The sequence below is a fragment of the Pituophis catenifer genome, unplaced genomic scaffold (assembly GCF_029215685.1).
Source record: "Pituophis catenifer annectens isolate HBS135680 unplaced genomic scaffold, rPitCat1.0.hap2 SCAF_3, whole genome shotgun sequence".
NCBI lineage: Eukaryota > Metazoa > Chordata > Lepidosauria > Squamata > Colubridae > Pituophis > Pituophis catenifer.
The window spans coordinates 7,537,452-7,553,782 of record NW_027256883.1 but is presented as its reverse complement, the minus strand read 5'-3'; the positions used below and the strand labels follow the sequence as shown (position 1 = coordinate 7,553,782).

Below are 16,331 nucleotides of genomic sequence, written 5' to 3'. Positions count from 1 at the left end.
CTTTCTAAGGTAGGTGAAATGAGGACCCAGTTTGTGGGGGCAATAAGCTGACTTTGTATAAATATACAAAAGGATGAAGGCTATTGCTGAGCACATTGTAAGCCGCCCTGAGTCTTCGGAGAAGGGCGGCATATAAATCAAATTTAAAAAAAAGAAAGAAAAAGAAACCTAATGGAAGAGAATACCTCCACCATCTCCAACATTGAGTGAGGCTGAAAAGCACCACCATGAGAAGGCATGAATGAATGAATGAATGAATGAATGAATGAATGAATGAATGAATGAATATCAGAGTTGGGAAGGATCTTGGAGGTCTTCTAGCCTCAAGCAGGACATCCTTTACCTTTCAGACAAGTGATTGTCCAATCTCTTCTTAGAAACCTCCAGTGATGAAGCACCCTCAACTTCTCAAGGTAAGCCATTCCACTGATTCATTGTTCTAACTGTCAGGAGGTTGCTCCTTAATTCTAATTTGGTTCTCGCCTTAATTAGTTTCCATCCATTGCTTCTTGTTCTGCCTTCAGATGAATGAATGGATGAATGAATCAATGAATCAATGGATAAATAAAAATGTGCGCTTCAAGGTGTTGGTGACCACCTTTAAAGCCCTCCATGGCTTAGGGTTGGGGTATCTGCGAGACCGCCTTCTGCAACCAATAGCCTCCCACCGACCGGTTCGCTCGCACAGAGAGGGCCTCCTCAGGATGCCGTCGGCCAGACAGTGCCGGAGGGCGACCCCCAGGGGGAGAGCCTTCTCTATGGCGGCACCTGCCCTCTGGAATGACCTACCCCCTGAGATACGCACAATATCAGACCTCCGGACTTTTCATCGGGCCCTGAAAACACACTTATTCCATCTAGCTGGGCTGGCTTGATCCCATCCTCTCAGTTTTAATTGAATTCGGTTTTAATTGGGATGTTTTAAATTTTGGGCCGAAATTATTCAATTGTTTTTTACACTGTTTTTAAATTTTATATTGTATGTTTTATCTCGGCTGTACACTGCCCTGAGTCCCGCAGGAGAAGGGTGGTATAAAAATAAAATAAAATAAAATAAAATAAAATAAAATAAAATAAAATAAAATAAAATAAAATAAAATAAAATAAAATAAAATAAAATAAAATAAATAAATATTCTTAGTATGAGGCAGAAAAGCAAAAATAAAAATTCAAAGACTGTCTTTGTTTATCATAAATAAAACACTAAAAAGCTATTCTGATGTTCGATTCCAGAGTGCAATCCAAAAATCAAAAGCTCGGTGAATAGAAGGGAATTGGCTAGTCAACTTTTGTAACATGGTTGAAAAAATTGAAACATATTTCAAGGGTTCACAGAGATCATTTCAGACCCATCTGACACTTCCTTTACAAACAAACAAGCTTTATTTTCATCACCACAAGTGACTCATTCTCTGCCTTTTCTGCAGCTCAGTTCATACATTGCACTAAACCAGAATGTTGCTATGTTTTGTATACAAACAATGTTTAATGTTTTAGCATATTCGATGAACCGAGACAACTGAGATGAATGCCATCAACTCTGCTTTAACAGTGAATGTAAATTCTTTCAAGATTGTTTTAGTTACAACAAGATCAGTGATTAATGTTGTTGTTCCAAAATATAGCTCAAAATATTGAGCTATACTATAGCTCAGTAAAGCACATCGAGGGTGGAGATAAATCAGACATTTTTATTAATACCACTAAAAAGGAAAAAATAAGAAAACCAAGAAAAGAACCCCAGCGTGGTTGCACAAAGAACTCTCTGACCAACTGAAAGAAGAAGAAAAAAAAATAAGTTACAAAAAATGGAAAGAGGAACACATACAGTAACTAAGGCAGAAAGAATATCAACAAACAGCCCAAACCTGCAAAGATGGAATTAGGAGAGCTAAGGCTTTGAATGAAATAAAACTTTCAACAAATGTCAAAAGCAATGTAAAAAAAGTTTCTTTCAACAGATAAAAAATAAGAAATAAAGTCAAAGATACAATCAGTCCGCTAATGGCAGAAGATGGTAAAGAATTAACAGGCAGTAGAGGGAAAGCAGAACTGCTTCATTCATACTTTGCATCTGTCTTCATGTAAGGGAGGGTGGGAAGTCAAGAACTGATGTTTCTCCAAGGTTTTACTTTACCATATAGGTTTATACCAGAGGTGGGTTTCAGCAGGTTCTGACCAGTTCTGGAAAACCAGTAGAGGAAATTTTGAGTAGTTCAGAGAACCAGTAGTAAAAATTCAGACTGGCCCCACCCCCATCTATTCTCTGCCTCCCAAGTCCCAGCTGATCAGGAGGAAATGGAGATTTTACAGTATCCTTCCCCTGCCACACCCACCAAGCCACGCCCACCAAACCATGCCACGCCCACCAAGCCACACCCATAGAACCAGTAGTAAAAATATTTCAAACCCACCACTGGTTTATACCGTTATTGTAAAGATTCTGTATAGAATGTAACAGTTTGGGCAACACTCACGTCCTTCATTATAATAAATACAATTTAAAACTATAACATCAGTTGGTAAGCAGATGGTTTATGAGCCTCATAAATATAATTGTGAAAGTACAAGGGAACTTCAGCTCCTTAAGGTCTTCTAGTCCAGCCCTCTGCTCAATCAGGAGACCCTATACCATTTGAGACAAGAGGTTGTCCAAACTCTTCTTAACAACTTCCATTGATGGAGCCACCCCTCCTCCTCCTCCTCCTCCTCCTCCTCCTCATCATCATCATCATCATCATCATCATCATCATCATGGATTGCATAGGTTGAATAACAATCACAGACTGAATATAAAATGGAACAGATTATCTTTGGGTGGGGAAAAGAAACAGAATGAAATAAAAATAAAAAAGCAAATTTCTCTTGCTGCATATTATTATTCTCTTGCTCCATATTATTATGGAGGTATGCCAATATTACTAGGATGAACAGGTACTATTCAGATTTCAATAGTGGGCATCACTATAGAGGTAATAGAAAAGGGAGATGACAGATTAAGTTTTTTTTAAAAAAAAACATTTTATCAGAAGTAATTGAAGGTGGTTCCATCAAATTCTTTGCAAGAAAGGCTGTATATGATGAAGGATGATAGACAGAAGAAGCTAGAAACAAGAAATATTTCTCCGAATATTTTTTTCTTTAAAGAAGACTACTAGAAGATTCTTTTTAATTTTCAGCTAGAAAACCAGCAACAAACAAACTAATAGAACTCCCAAGCATACAACAACAACAAAAAGAATTTGCTGTTTAATATTATACAATTGTACAACGGAGATAATGTTGGGATGGATCTGAAAAAGATGTGAAAAAGAGCATTCTAGAATTGCCTTTTAAGAAATGTTTGCTGACCATCCCTTGAATAGGAGTCGTTTTAACAGAGAAAAATTATCAGGTCTTCACTTAAGATAATGGGAAAAAGAAGACTAGCTCACTTAACAGGATAGCTGTTATTTTGAAAGGAGATGAAAAGTGCTTAATGTTTATTAAGGGTTAGGAATCAACTGGCCTGAGCAATCTCATGGGCCCCTCAGAAATCTCTCTGGAATTGTTATATAATTTGCCATGCATGCAAATGCATACCCTCTACCTTAAATTGAGCTAATGCACATTTTCGCAAACTCATGCAACTTCTTTGGTTAAAAGCAGAAGCATGGCTAAATATCATGCAGAAATGCAGGTTGAGTTCCTTACTGGGAATTAGAGAAGCAACACAAGACTGTCACCTGACCCCTCATCAGCCAATAAGAGGAAAGAAAGGGATTCTCTTAGGTTTTTGGTGGGAAAAACCTCGGAACGCCTTTGGGAAAAAAATCAATGGCTTCCTGGAAGAGGAGTTACCTCAGGAACGATAGGAAACTGTGATTTTGCTACTGTATAGCCACAATTGTACTGGCATTTTGCATGTTTAAAGTGTGTATTCTGTATATGGAAGCTCACTTTCTTTTGACACCTTTAATAAAGTGGTTTTTTGTTTCAATCCTGGCTTTCTGGCCCCCACCTCAGCTTGGCTTTTTCTTGGCTTCTCCTTTGGATTTAGCCAGATTTGGGTGGGGTGTGGGTGTCCATCCTTCCCAGTTCCCCAGGGGACTGGTGTGGAGGAAGGAACCAGTATCCGGCAAAGAGGATGGCAACAGTCATGGGACCGAATTTTTCAGTTGGTGGTCATCCCAGTTGGAGATTACCTCAGAACTGAAGGACCTCAGAGGAAGAGCTGATTTGACCCCTAGGATGCCTTTCCCTTGTTATTATAGTGACCAAATCTCCTTGGAAAAAAAGGACAAACCTGAAAAAGTGTCAAACCTGAAAGCGGTTGCTGGAATACATTGGACAGGAAAAAGATAGCATAAGTGAGGAGCAAGAAAATAATATTGAAGGAAAAGTAATTGAATGTAAAAAGCAGTTAGATGATTTCACTGGGATTTACAGTGGCAAAAAAAGTGTGGATGGGGGAGTACCCCTCAAAAAAGAATCAATCAAAGGAAAAAGAAGGAAATAGAGGACAAAGATTAGGAGAAAACTTGGTGAGAATTACTCAAATAATATATCTAAAAGTGAGAAAAAGATATAATAAATATAAAAAGAAAAGAAAAAAGAAGAAGAAGAAGTTAAGAGAATGGGATAAAAGGGACTTCCGGTAGCACCGTAGGCGCCGAAGACGCTTCTTTTGTGAGCGCCAGCCCCGCGATCTCGTAAAGCCGCTAGAACAGCGCAAATCAGCTGTCTAACAGCTTGGAAACTTTCTCCCTGGGAAAAGGGGAGGAAGAGAGCAGACGGGTGCAGGTAGAGCTCCCCAAGTGCCCCAGGAACAATTCTGGGGCTCGAAGGGTGAGAGCTGCCTGGTTTTAAGCCCGACAGAGCTCCGGATCCGGGACGTTTCTGCTTTAAGCAGAAGAAGACACCGTGACCACCCCTGCAAACAATGCTTTGAATAAAACATTGGATTTGGAAGCAGGCTGAGCAAACTCAGGAGAGATCAGATTTACAAGTATCAAACTTTAACTCCAAATGTGTATTACTTCCTTCTGAGTTACCAAGGGGGGCAAGTGAAACCAAGATGGTGAATGAGCTTTAATGGGGCATGAAAGTGAAAGTTAAAAAGGAAAGTTTTGTTTAGCGCTGGTAACCCCTATCTAAAATTAGAGATCTTTGCTTTGAAAGAAAGAAGATTAAAGGTTAAAAAGACTATAGTACTGTTTTCAAAAAAAAAGGATTGATATTATTTAAAGTTTGGAAATTTTTGGATCTGGTGGATTTGCTCAGGTTGCTGAATAAATTCAAATTGGAAATTAAAAATGGCTTCGAAACAAATAAAAACTATTGTCCCTAAAAGTGCTGGGAACTCGCCAGCTCAAACGTCTAAATGCAAGCTCTCTCTGTTCCAACGTAACCACCAATATTAACACTTGAAATGTTGCAGGAAGCCCTTAAAACACAAGCCTCTGTTACAAAAAAAAATAATCACTTCGGTGTTTGAGGATAAAATCTGAGATGTGGCTGAGGAGATGGCTCAAATTAAAGAGTTCATTCAAAAACGAAATCAGGAAATTAGAGAAGACATTGTCATGGCAGTCCAAGGTCTGGCAGGCCATATTGAAGCAACAGATGAAAAACTGGAAGAAATTAAGCAGTCTAATGAGAATTTGGAAAATAAAATGGGAGAGGTCCAGAATAAGATGGAAAGAGCAGAGGCTGATGTGATAATGATACAATATAGAGATATGGAATTTGCTTTGAGAACAAGAGGCCTCAAAGAAAACAAGCAAGAGAATTTGAGAGAGATTTTTTCAGAAGCATTTGCACAGATAATGGGAGATCAAACAGCAAATCTTGATTGGCAAATTGACAAAATTTACCGTGTCAATTCATGGGTTGCCAGACAGAAACATCTACCAAGAGACATTGTAGTCTATTTTACAACAAGGAGAATACGCAATGAAATCCTACAAGTTACTTTCAAGAATAAACTTCAAGTGCAGGGGCAGGAGGTTTTAATACTGAAAGAAATCCCCCCCAAAATGTTGAGAGCCAGAAGGGATTACACCTTTCTGGTGGAAGAACTGAGAAACTGTCAGATACAGTACAGATGGGAGATTCCAGCTGGATTAGTGGTGAACTATTCAGGAGATAGATATCCTCTTAACTCAGTGTGGAAGGCAAGAAATTTTTACACCAATGTACTAAAGGCTGGATGCCCACAGTCCTCAGAAGCTAGAAGGAAAACAGAAGCAGAAGGGGCAAGAAAGGGGGAGAAGGAAGAATCTTTGGCACAAGCCCAAAGGGGAGCTTTGATTACTCAAGCAGATTTAATACAACTTTCGACTATTGCTCAAGCTTTGGAGGTAACTGAAAAAATAGAAGAACCTAAGGATCAAAGACAGACCCAAGCGGCAGCCAAGCATCAAGAAGAATTAAGAGTGCAGCAACTCCAGATGACTCAAGAAACTACAAAAACAGAAGCAGTGGGGGGAGCAAGGCCCAAAAGCAAAATGCATGGAGATTTCCAGCAGATGCTCCAAAAGCTTCAGGGAGCCAAGAATGGCAACTAGATTTTTGACTTGGAATGTTAATGGCCTAAATTCACCACAAAAGAGGAGAAAAATATTTCATTATTTGAAACAAGAGAATGGGATAAAAGGAGAAAATTATTAAGAAGTGAAATTTTGGAGAGACCAAGAGAAAATGGTTAAAGAGGGAAAGAACAGTGTAAAGGAGGAAGGGAAATAAGGTATATATTAGTAGACTTAAGGGAATTGTATTAATATTATTAATTGTGGATGGTCAATTAAGTTAAAGTTTTTTAATGTAAGAAGTGAATATGATGATGTATATTGCTTATAGTAAAACAGAATAGCAGATGAAATATGAAATGGCAATTTGGATTAATTATGAAGACAAGTTAAATTAAGACATAAAATTGAAATGTTAAGAAGTGAGATGGGATTGACTTCCTGTCTGGCTTCCAGTGCCGCCAGACAGTCCTCCGTGACCGCCGCCCCGTTGCCTGTAAAAGAGTCGCCTTTACACCTGAAAGGCGGTTCGAAAAACTCCATTTCCTGACGGAAATGTGAGTCTGAGCAGGCGAGGGCAGGTAGAGCCCTCTGTGAAGTCCCCAGAGGTTTTTTTTTTTTAACTCTTGGGGACGAGCAGGTTGAGGCTCCCTATTTCCCCTCGCCGTCGCTCTGGGCATCGGGCGCACTCTGCCTTTTTGCAGAGCTAGGCGCTGGAACCGGATTAATCAATGAATCTAACAGATGGATTTATTAAAAAAGATGAGACTTGGACTTGGGACCCTAAATTGCAAGTATCCCTAATAAATTTATAAGCATTTCAGAGTGAAAGAGAAAAAAGAGAAAAAAATTTTAAAATGGCGATCGCTGAGGCTTGGGAAGTAGAAGAAAGCCGAAAGTGAGAGTCCTTCCATAACAGATACAAAGTAGCGGAATATATAGTGCTGGCTACAACTTGGAAGAAAATTAGTTATTTTAAGTTCCTCTCTTTTTGGAGATTTGTACTTGATCTTGTTTGAGGGAAAAAAAAAAGTTTGTTGGCAGGATGGCGTTACTAATAAAGCCTGATAGACAAGAAGGGGGGGTGCTCCCCCACTCACAACTGTTTGAACAAGCTCTGAGCTTACAGACTCTGCAGAATGGTTTTAATTTAAAAGAATTTATTCAGGAGGAAATGGCAAAATATTATGAGACTGTGAGCCAGAAATTTGAAAAATTAAGGCAGGAAATTAAAGAAATGATACAACTAAAGTATGATAACTTGCAACAAAAGATTGTGACAATGACTAATGGTTTTTCAGAAATTGTTATAAAGTTGGATACAAATATTAAATTGTTAGAGTCTGAAATGGAGAAAATTGATGATAAGATTTATAATTTGGACAATAAAATATTAAGAATTGAAAAGGATTTAATAAATATTCAAGACAATAGTTTAGAAGTAAAGTCTAAAGAGGAAGCTGGTCACGAGACTTATAATGCAGAAGATATAAAGCAAGGAATTGAAAGAGAAGTTGTAATGATGCAATACAAGTTTATAGAATTTGCGATCAGAATCAGAGGCTTACAGGAAAATAACAGTGATGATTTAAGAAAAACATCCGCTCAAGTTCTGGCTGGGATCTTAAAGGTTCATCCTGAGGAGGTATTCTGTAAAATTGATAAGGCATATAGAGTAAATTCTTGGATTGCTAAGCAAAGGCAACTGCCTAGAGATGTGGTGATTTATTTTATAGATAAAGAAATAAGAAATGATATTGTGCAAAAATCCTTTAATTCTATTCTACAACTGCATGGGAGAAAAATTTGGATATATAAAGAATTGCCGCCTAAGATGTTAAGAGATAGAAAGAAATTTGGACTTTTGGTGACTGAGTTAAGGAAACAAAATATTTCATTCAGGTGGGATGTCCCAGTGGGTATAATATTGAGATATCAAGGAGTAAGATATCAGTTAAATACTGTTGAAAAAGCGGAAGAATTTTACTACAAGGTCCTTAAAAAGCAAAATCAACAAGAGACAGAAATTCAAGAAAAGCAGAAGGAGATGGAAGTAATGAAGAAACAACAAGTTATAGAGGTTTCCACAGATGAGCCGCTTTTGGATTCTTTCTCAGAGGTCTCAGCTGGATTATTTAATATAAGAGAGGCGGTTCCGGATCCTAATGCAATGATGTATCAAGCCACAAATCAGCATGGAAGTCAATCAGTTGACATACAATTTACAGAACCAGAAAGATTTCAGCCAAAAAAGCAAAACCAACAAGATCAAGTTATAGATCAGCATGAAAACCAAATAGTCGATACACAATCTACAGAAAGGAATTTAGGATGGAGATCCAACTCACAAAAAGTCAAGAAAAGAAGAAGTAGGTCCCACAAAAACAAAAACTTTTAAACTAAACAACAGTGTAATGCCAGCTACTTATGAGAGGACTGAATATACGAAAAGATAATGGGCAAAGTATTGGTTTTTTTTATCCTGAGGAGAGTGACAGATCTCTGCAGTGCTGAAATCTTTGGGATGTGAAAAAGGCCTTAAATCGAATGGTTGGAAATATCTTGTTTGTTTTTTGGATTTCTTGATAAATATATTACGTGTATGCTGAGTTACATGGCAAGAGATTTACTGGATTGGGGCATGCAGAAGATCTGGTTGTTACCCTATTATGGTGGTTGGAATTAATAATCTGGATACAAGACACCTCTATAGACATTATATGGAATATAAATATAAAGTCACTTGGGTGGTTGTTGTGTTCTTTTTTTTTCTTCTTGCAATATGAAGATATTTGTTACTGATGGGGGCAGATGGTGATTGAAGATACTGAGAATACTGTTGGAATTAGGATGCGATGTTACCGTAACATGGGCGATGGAGTTTATCATCCAGTTGAAAGACATTACAGAATATATTATATGGATTATAAGTCTAAAGTTTTTTTTCTTTTTAGGATTTTATTTACATAAGGGAATATTTTTCTAGTGGAGTGGGCAGAAGAATAAAGATATTAAGAACAATTATGGTAGTTTTGTAGGAAAGTGGGTGGAGATAGGTTAGGTTATTGATTGTTTAGTTTAAAAAAAAAGGGGGATATTATGTTTAGATGTGAGTATATGTAAAAGATTTGAGCTAAGAGACATAATGATGGGGGGGAAGGAAATGGGTAGCTGAACTGAATAAATGTTAAATTAGGATTTATTGTATAGTCTTATAGTGGAAGTATGTTCTGAAATGTTATATCGTATGGGGGGTAGTAAAAGGGTAGATCATGAGCGGAAATCGTTAAATTGGGAGATATAATAATATTATTATGTTAAACTAGGAGTTATTAGACAATGTTATGATAGAATGTCACTTTGAAATGTATATTATAGTTAAGGGGGATATGATAATTTTATTAGAAAGAAAGGGTCAGCATATGGAGATGAAGTAAGTGGATGGTAAAGTATGATATAATCTGTTATGAATTTGGGTTTTACTATGAAGAAGTCAAAGGGGAAGGGGAGGGTGAGGGGGGTTAGGGAGGAGGGGGGGAAAAAGGGGGGAAAATTTGTATTTGAAAAACTTTTTCAATAAAAAAAAAAGAAGTGAGATGGGATTTTGAAAAATATATTCTGCAAATGAAGAAATAAGATAATTAATTGATGTTATTGTAAGAAATTAGGAATTAAGGGTGGATAGTGATATTGTTTATGTATTAGGTATTAAGAAGAGATTAAGATAAAATGTGGATGGTCAATTAAGTTAAAGGGTTTCAATGTAAGAATTGAATATGATGAGGTATATTGCTTATAGTTAAAAACTGGGATGGGGATTTTGAGAAATATATTCTGTAAATGGAGAAATAAGATAATTAATTGATGTTATTGTAAGAAATTAGGAATTACAAGGCGGATAGTGATACTGTTTATGTATTATGTATTAAGAAGAGATAAAGATAAGATAAAGAAATATGGAAAAAGAATATTAGGGCCAAAATAGGAAATATGTAAAAACGTATATTGGGGGCGGGGGAGAACAATAAGATAGAGGTTGAAATAATAAGATATGATGAAAAATGATGAATTTGTGATAAAGAATTATATAAAAGGGATGAATATGGAAAAAGCAGGAAGATTGGAATAGATTATAAAATGTATAAAATGTGACCCAGTCAACACTCTGTTCATAAAATATGTATGATGAAAGAAAAATTTTAATAAAACTTGCTTACAAAAAAAAGTATATGATATCACCAAGAGAGTAAAAGAATTGCAATGGAAATAGGCTGGTCATATAGCAAGAAGAACTGATGGCAGGTGGACCAAAGCACTCACAGAATGGATCCCACTTGATAAAAAGTGTCCACGAAAACAAGATGGAGTGATGGCATCAGCAAGTATTGTGGGCCCAATTGGCAAAAAAACCCCACAAGACCATATTGGTTGGAAACCTGCGGAAGAGGCCCTCATTCTGCAATGGATAGACAACGGCTAAAATGGTGATATATAATATATTTTAATAGTATTCTTGTGTCTTATCTAGAGACCTTTGGATGGAGGAGGGAAAGGGAGAGAGTACAAAGCCATAAGTTTCATTTGCTTTGGCTTTTCTCTCCCAAAACTTGCATGTCCATGCTACTTGTCCTCAAGGTTGGAAAGAGCCAGCACCATGTATTGCTGAAGTTCCTTGCGTTCCTCTAAGTTATGCTGCAACTTCTCCAACAACTCAAAGTAGCGAAAGAGGGAGTCACGTGGCCAAAGCACCTGTTCATCTTCATCAGCAGCATAGAGTCCTGGTAGGTTCTTGTGGATGTAAGTCTCCCAGTCCAAAATTCCAGGAGACATTTCATCAGAAGTGAAATCTGGATTGTCCGCAGATTGAATTAATGTGGGGTCCATGGTGAACCTTTCTCTGAATGTAATGTCTTTGTCCATAGATGTTTGAATCTGGCTGAATCTCTTTTCCATGATCTCCATTTTGAATTTGTCAGCTTGCGTCTGAGTCTCTATCTGTCTCACCTCTTCACTTAGGTCACTTCGGATGTTCTGGAAATTGGTGACCATAATGGCAACAAAGAGATTCCTAAAAATAAACGCCCCAATCAGAAGCCATAGGCAGATAAATATACCACTGATCATCTTGTTTATCTCTGGGACTTTCCATGAATCTTGTAACAGAGCGTACCAGTGGTCCATGGTGAAAAGAATGAAGATGGTTACTAGAGCATTGGGCATGTCCATGAAATACATCTTGTAAGTCAGGTCCATCCTCTCTGATTGGGTGTAACTCTCAAAAAAGTAGATGCCCGACACAGCAAAGACATAGAAGAGGAAGGCAAGGAGAACCAAAATTAAGGCCATCGCTTTCAGGGCTTTGGCAATAGCCATGATGAGAACTCGGACTTGTCGGACTCTAGGAAAGAGCTTTAGGCAACGCAGTACACGGCTTAACAGCAGAAGTCGATGAGTTGTCACACTCTGGTACTTCTTAAATGGATATATTACTTCTGGTATAATGGAGATGATGGTCACTATGAAATCAAAGATATTCCAGGGATTTTTCCAGTATCTCTGAAAGCTCACAAACCAATGCAACCCAATCTCCGTCAGAAAGATCTGTAAAATGATCCAAATGATCACCTCCAGGACCCTGGTAATTTTCACATAGGTGATTCCCCTCTTCCCCATGATCTCCGTTGAGATCATGAGGACTACCATGTTCAAGAAGATAAGAAAGATGATAAAGCCTTTGAATGTTTGGCTGTTCAGAACTGAAGACACCCACATCTTAAGAGGGGGCCAACGGCTGCAACGCACCTCGATACGGTTGCGCCAGCGTTTCTCTTGAGTCACCATGATGTTCCGGGTGGGCACGACATGGAAGCGAACCAATTGGTGGTGATCCATGAGCATCAGTTTCTTTCGCTTCTTGGAATCCAGAAAATCTTGTATGTTATACCGTGGCACCGCATGGCTCAGCCCCTCAAAGTGATCAATCAGGTAAAATGTATAGATCAGCTTAGAGCGAATGGCATCCGCACGGGGATTCAAGTCAAGTTTGGGAGTTTTCTTAGGTGGGGCAAAAGGCAGCATGGCACCTGTTTGCTGCTCCAACTCCACACAGAAAAATCTAGAAGTTCCTCGGTTGTTTCAACAGTGATCTCATAGTTGAGAAGAATGACTCCAACGTTCTATTAAGCTGCCTTGATATCAGTAGGATCTCTTAATTTCTACAATCCATAGACAAGATGTTTGCCCCCACCGATCCATGGAGATCTAGACTGGAAGGAAGACAGAAATTAGTATCTAATGAGTTTAGGGCCATAGTTTATTTAACTTGCAGGAATTTTCAACTAACAGAATTATACTAAAACATAGAGAATAACAGAGTTGGAAGGGACTGTGGAGGTCTTCTAGTCCAACCCCCTGCTCAGGCAGGAAACTCTTTACCATTTCAGACAAATGGTTGTCCAATCTCTTCTTAAAAGCTCCCAGTGTTGGAGCAGCCACAGCTTCTGGAGGCAAGTCGTTCCACGGATTAAATTAATTTCTCCTTATTTTTAGGTTGGAACTTTCCTTCATGAGTTTCAATCCATTGCTCCTTGTCCTGATTTTGGGTTCTTTGGACAATAGGTTGACCCCTTCTTCTTTGGATTGTGAGATCAGCTGGGAAGGTATACCAATTACCGACTGTTACCTGGGCATTTCCACTCTCCATCAATTAAATAAGGATGATGAAGATACTTTTTTTCCAATCTTGCTTGTTAATCTAAAAAAAAATGTAAAGAAACCAACTGTGCCTTTTATCTCAGCTGGTGTAGCTGAGATAAATGAAGATAAATCGGCTTAGATAATGAAGTTATCAAAACAAGAACATCTTCTCTGCTCTTATCTATTTACTTACTTTTGATATTATATAGCATGTTTTCTTGAATTACAAACTTTACTAACTTAATTGTTGGTGGTGGTTTAGATGTGTTTAGATTTTTGGTGGCCTGGTGATGTCCCAAAGGTGCTTTTCAAGAGGCAACTGGGCTTTCTTTGTTTTTCCTTGAAGATGTTTCTCTTTTCATTCTAAAAGCTTCTTCAGTTCTCTGAAGAAGAAAGGCATTTTTTTTTCTTTTTTAAAAAAAATGGTAATAATTTTAGGCTGATATCGGATACAGTTGCCGCTCAGAAGCACTAGGTGGAGCACCAACATTGCGTACAAACAACCTAAGAGTGTTGGATTTTCCAGCACTGACTTGTGAATCTCAGAAGGAAGAAGGGAGGTTGTAGGAGTTTTACTATTACCGAAGCTGCTGGCTTTGAATCTTGCTTAAAAGCTTTTACTTTTCAAATTCCATTATGTTTCTATGAAGCCCATTAGTTAATTAAGTGATGCTACCAAAGTCTTCGATTGTCTGCCAGCTGTCACTGGGAATTTGCCTGCTAGGAAGTTGGTAGACTCTTACTCCATAATAGCTTGGCTTTTGAAATTAAAATTAAATGAGATGTACTGAGAATTTATTGCATTTAAGACACAGAACAGAACAACTCTTGGTAAGAGTTCAAACTTACAAGTTTTTTGAGTTCAACCCATAATAGTTACTTTGGAACTCTTGATCTTTCTCTTCGATTGGTCCCTTCTGGCCAATAAGACCTTGATTCTGAACTCCAGTGCAATTCAACTTTGTTCCTTGATTTCAAGCACAAATATCTTTGCTAATTTAAACCCTGAGTTGTTTAATCACTTTGCTATGTCTCGCAGTCTACTCATTTTGCCTAATGTCCATTGTTCATAATGCGCATTCCCTGGAAAATAACAATGGTTTTCATAAGAGAAACGTCCAGGAAAACCCCTACATTATACACAGGTTCTGTTTGGGGTAGTGCCACCCCATCCAAGACCAAAGGTGGCAATTTTCCCTGAGCCAATGAACCCCAAACCCAGAGCCACTCGGTCTTGCAAGGGTTTAGTTTCAACCAGTTGCTCCCCATCCAGCCCCTAACAGCCTCTAGGCACTGCGAGAGGGAGGACACGGCATCACTTAACTCATCACAGGCCGAGACATACAGCTGAGTATCATCAGCATATTGGTGATACACAGTGGTGAAATCCAATTTTTTTTACTACCAGTTCTATGGGCATGGCTTGGTGGGCGTGGCAGGGGAAGGATACTGCAAAATCTCCATTCCCACCCCACTCCAGGGGGAAGGATATTGCAAAATCTCCATTCCCACCCCACTCTGGGGCCAGCCAGAGGTGGTATTTGCCAGTTCTTCGAACTACTCAAACTTTCCGCTACCGGTTCTCCAGAACCTGCCAGAACCTGCTGGATTTCACCCCTGGTGATAGCTCAGTCCATGGTGATTGAAGGTGGTTTCATCAAATTCTTTGCAAGAAAGGCTGTATGTGATGAAGGAAGATAGATAGATGAAGCTAATAACAAGAAATGTTGCTCCAAATATTTTTTCTTTAAAGAAACTACTAGAGGATTCTTTTTAATTCTCAGCTAGGAAACTAGCAGCAAACTAATAGAACTTCCAAGCATACAACAAGAACAACAAAAAGAATTTATTTATTTTTATTTTATTTTATTTTGAATTTGTATACCGCCCTTCTCCCTGAGGACTCAGGGCGGTGAACAGCCAAGTAAAAACATCAAGTACAAATATTAAAATACAGTTAAAATATACATATATAAATTTGGCCCCATTAATTAAAAACAATAAACAAAACACTTAAAAACACTTAAAAAAAAAAAAATTAGGCCAGCCCGGCTTGCTGGAAAAGGAAGGTTTTAAGGGCACGGCGGAAGGCACCGAGGTCTTGGATTCTCCTTATCTCTGGAGGCAATTGATTCCAGAGGGTAGGTGCCCCCACAGAGAAGGCCCTCCCCCTGGGGGTCACCAGCCTGCACTGTTTGGCTGATGGCACCCCGAGGAGGCCCTCTCTGTGGGAGCGCACGGGTCGATGGGAGATTGTCGGTGGCAGCAGGCGGTCTCGAAGATAGCTAGGCCCTATGCCATGGAGCGCTTTAAAGGTGATAACCAACACCTTGAAGCGCACCCGGAAGACCACTGGGAGCCAGTGCAGCTCGCGCAGGAGCGGTGTTACATGGGAGCGCCAGGCTGCTCCCGTCACTACCCGCGCTGCTGCATTCTGGACCAGTTGGAGCCTCCGGGTGCTCCTCAAGGGGAGCCCCATGTAGAGAGCGTTGCAGTAGTCAAGGCGAGAGGTGACGAGGGCATGAGTGACTGTGCACAGGGAATCCCGATCAAGAAAGGGCCGCAACTGGCGGATCAGGCGAACCTGACAAAAGGTCCCCCTGGTTACAGCCGTCAGATGTTCCTCCAAGGACAGCTGCCTATCCAGGAGGACTCCCAGATTGCGAGCCCTCTCTGTGGGGGCCAACGACTCGCCCCCAATAGTCAGTGATGGAGTCAACTGACTATATCGGGATGCCGGGAGCCACAGCCACTCAGTCTTGGAAGGGTTGAGCCTGAGCCTGTTCCTCCCCATCCAGATCCGCACAGCCTCCAGGCACTGGGACATCACTTCAAGGGCATCGTTGGGGTGGCCTGGGGTGGAGATGTACAGCTGGGTGTCATCAGCGTACTGGTGGTATCTCACCCCAAAGCCACGGATGATCTCGCCCAGCGGCTTCACATAAATGTTGAACAGGAGGGGTGAGAGGACCGACCCCTGAGGCACTCCACATATAAGAGGCCTTGAGGTCGACCTCTGCCCACCTGCCAACACGAACTGCGACCGGTCGGAGAGAAAGGAGGAGAACCACCGTAATACGGTGCCCCCCATCCCCAACTCTTCCAGCCGGTGCAGCATGATACCAT

At 39.6% G+C, this 16,331-nt stretch overlaps 1 protein-coding gene across 1 annotated transcript; it reads right to left on the bottom strand.

Moving 5' to 3' along the window:
* Positions 1 to 11,129: 11,129 nt before the first annotated feature.
* On the bottom strand, positions 11,130 to 12,587 carry LOC139315607 (cation channel sperm-associated protein 2-like). The gene has a single exon (XM_070942002.1). It carries the CDS (start codon positions 12,585 to 12,587, stop codon positions 11,130 to 11,132), a length of 1,458 nt encoding a protein of 485 aa, XP_070798103.1.
* Positions 12,588 to 16,331: the final 3,744 nt, after the last annotated feature.

What these genes read in the sequence shown, in the direction of transcription:
- LOC139315607 (XM_070942002.1), bottom strand. Translation starts at nt 12,587, where the DNA reads ATGCTGCCTTTTGCCCCACCTAAGAAAACTCCCAAACTTGACTTGAAT.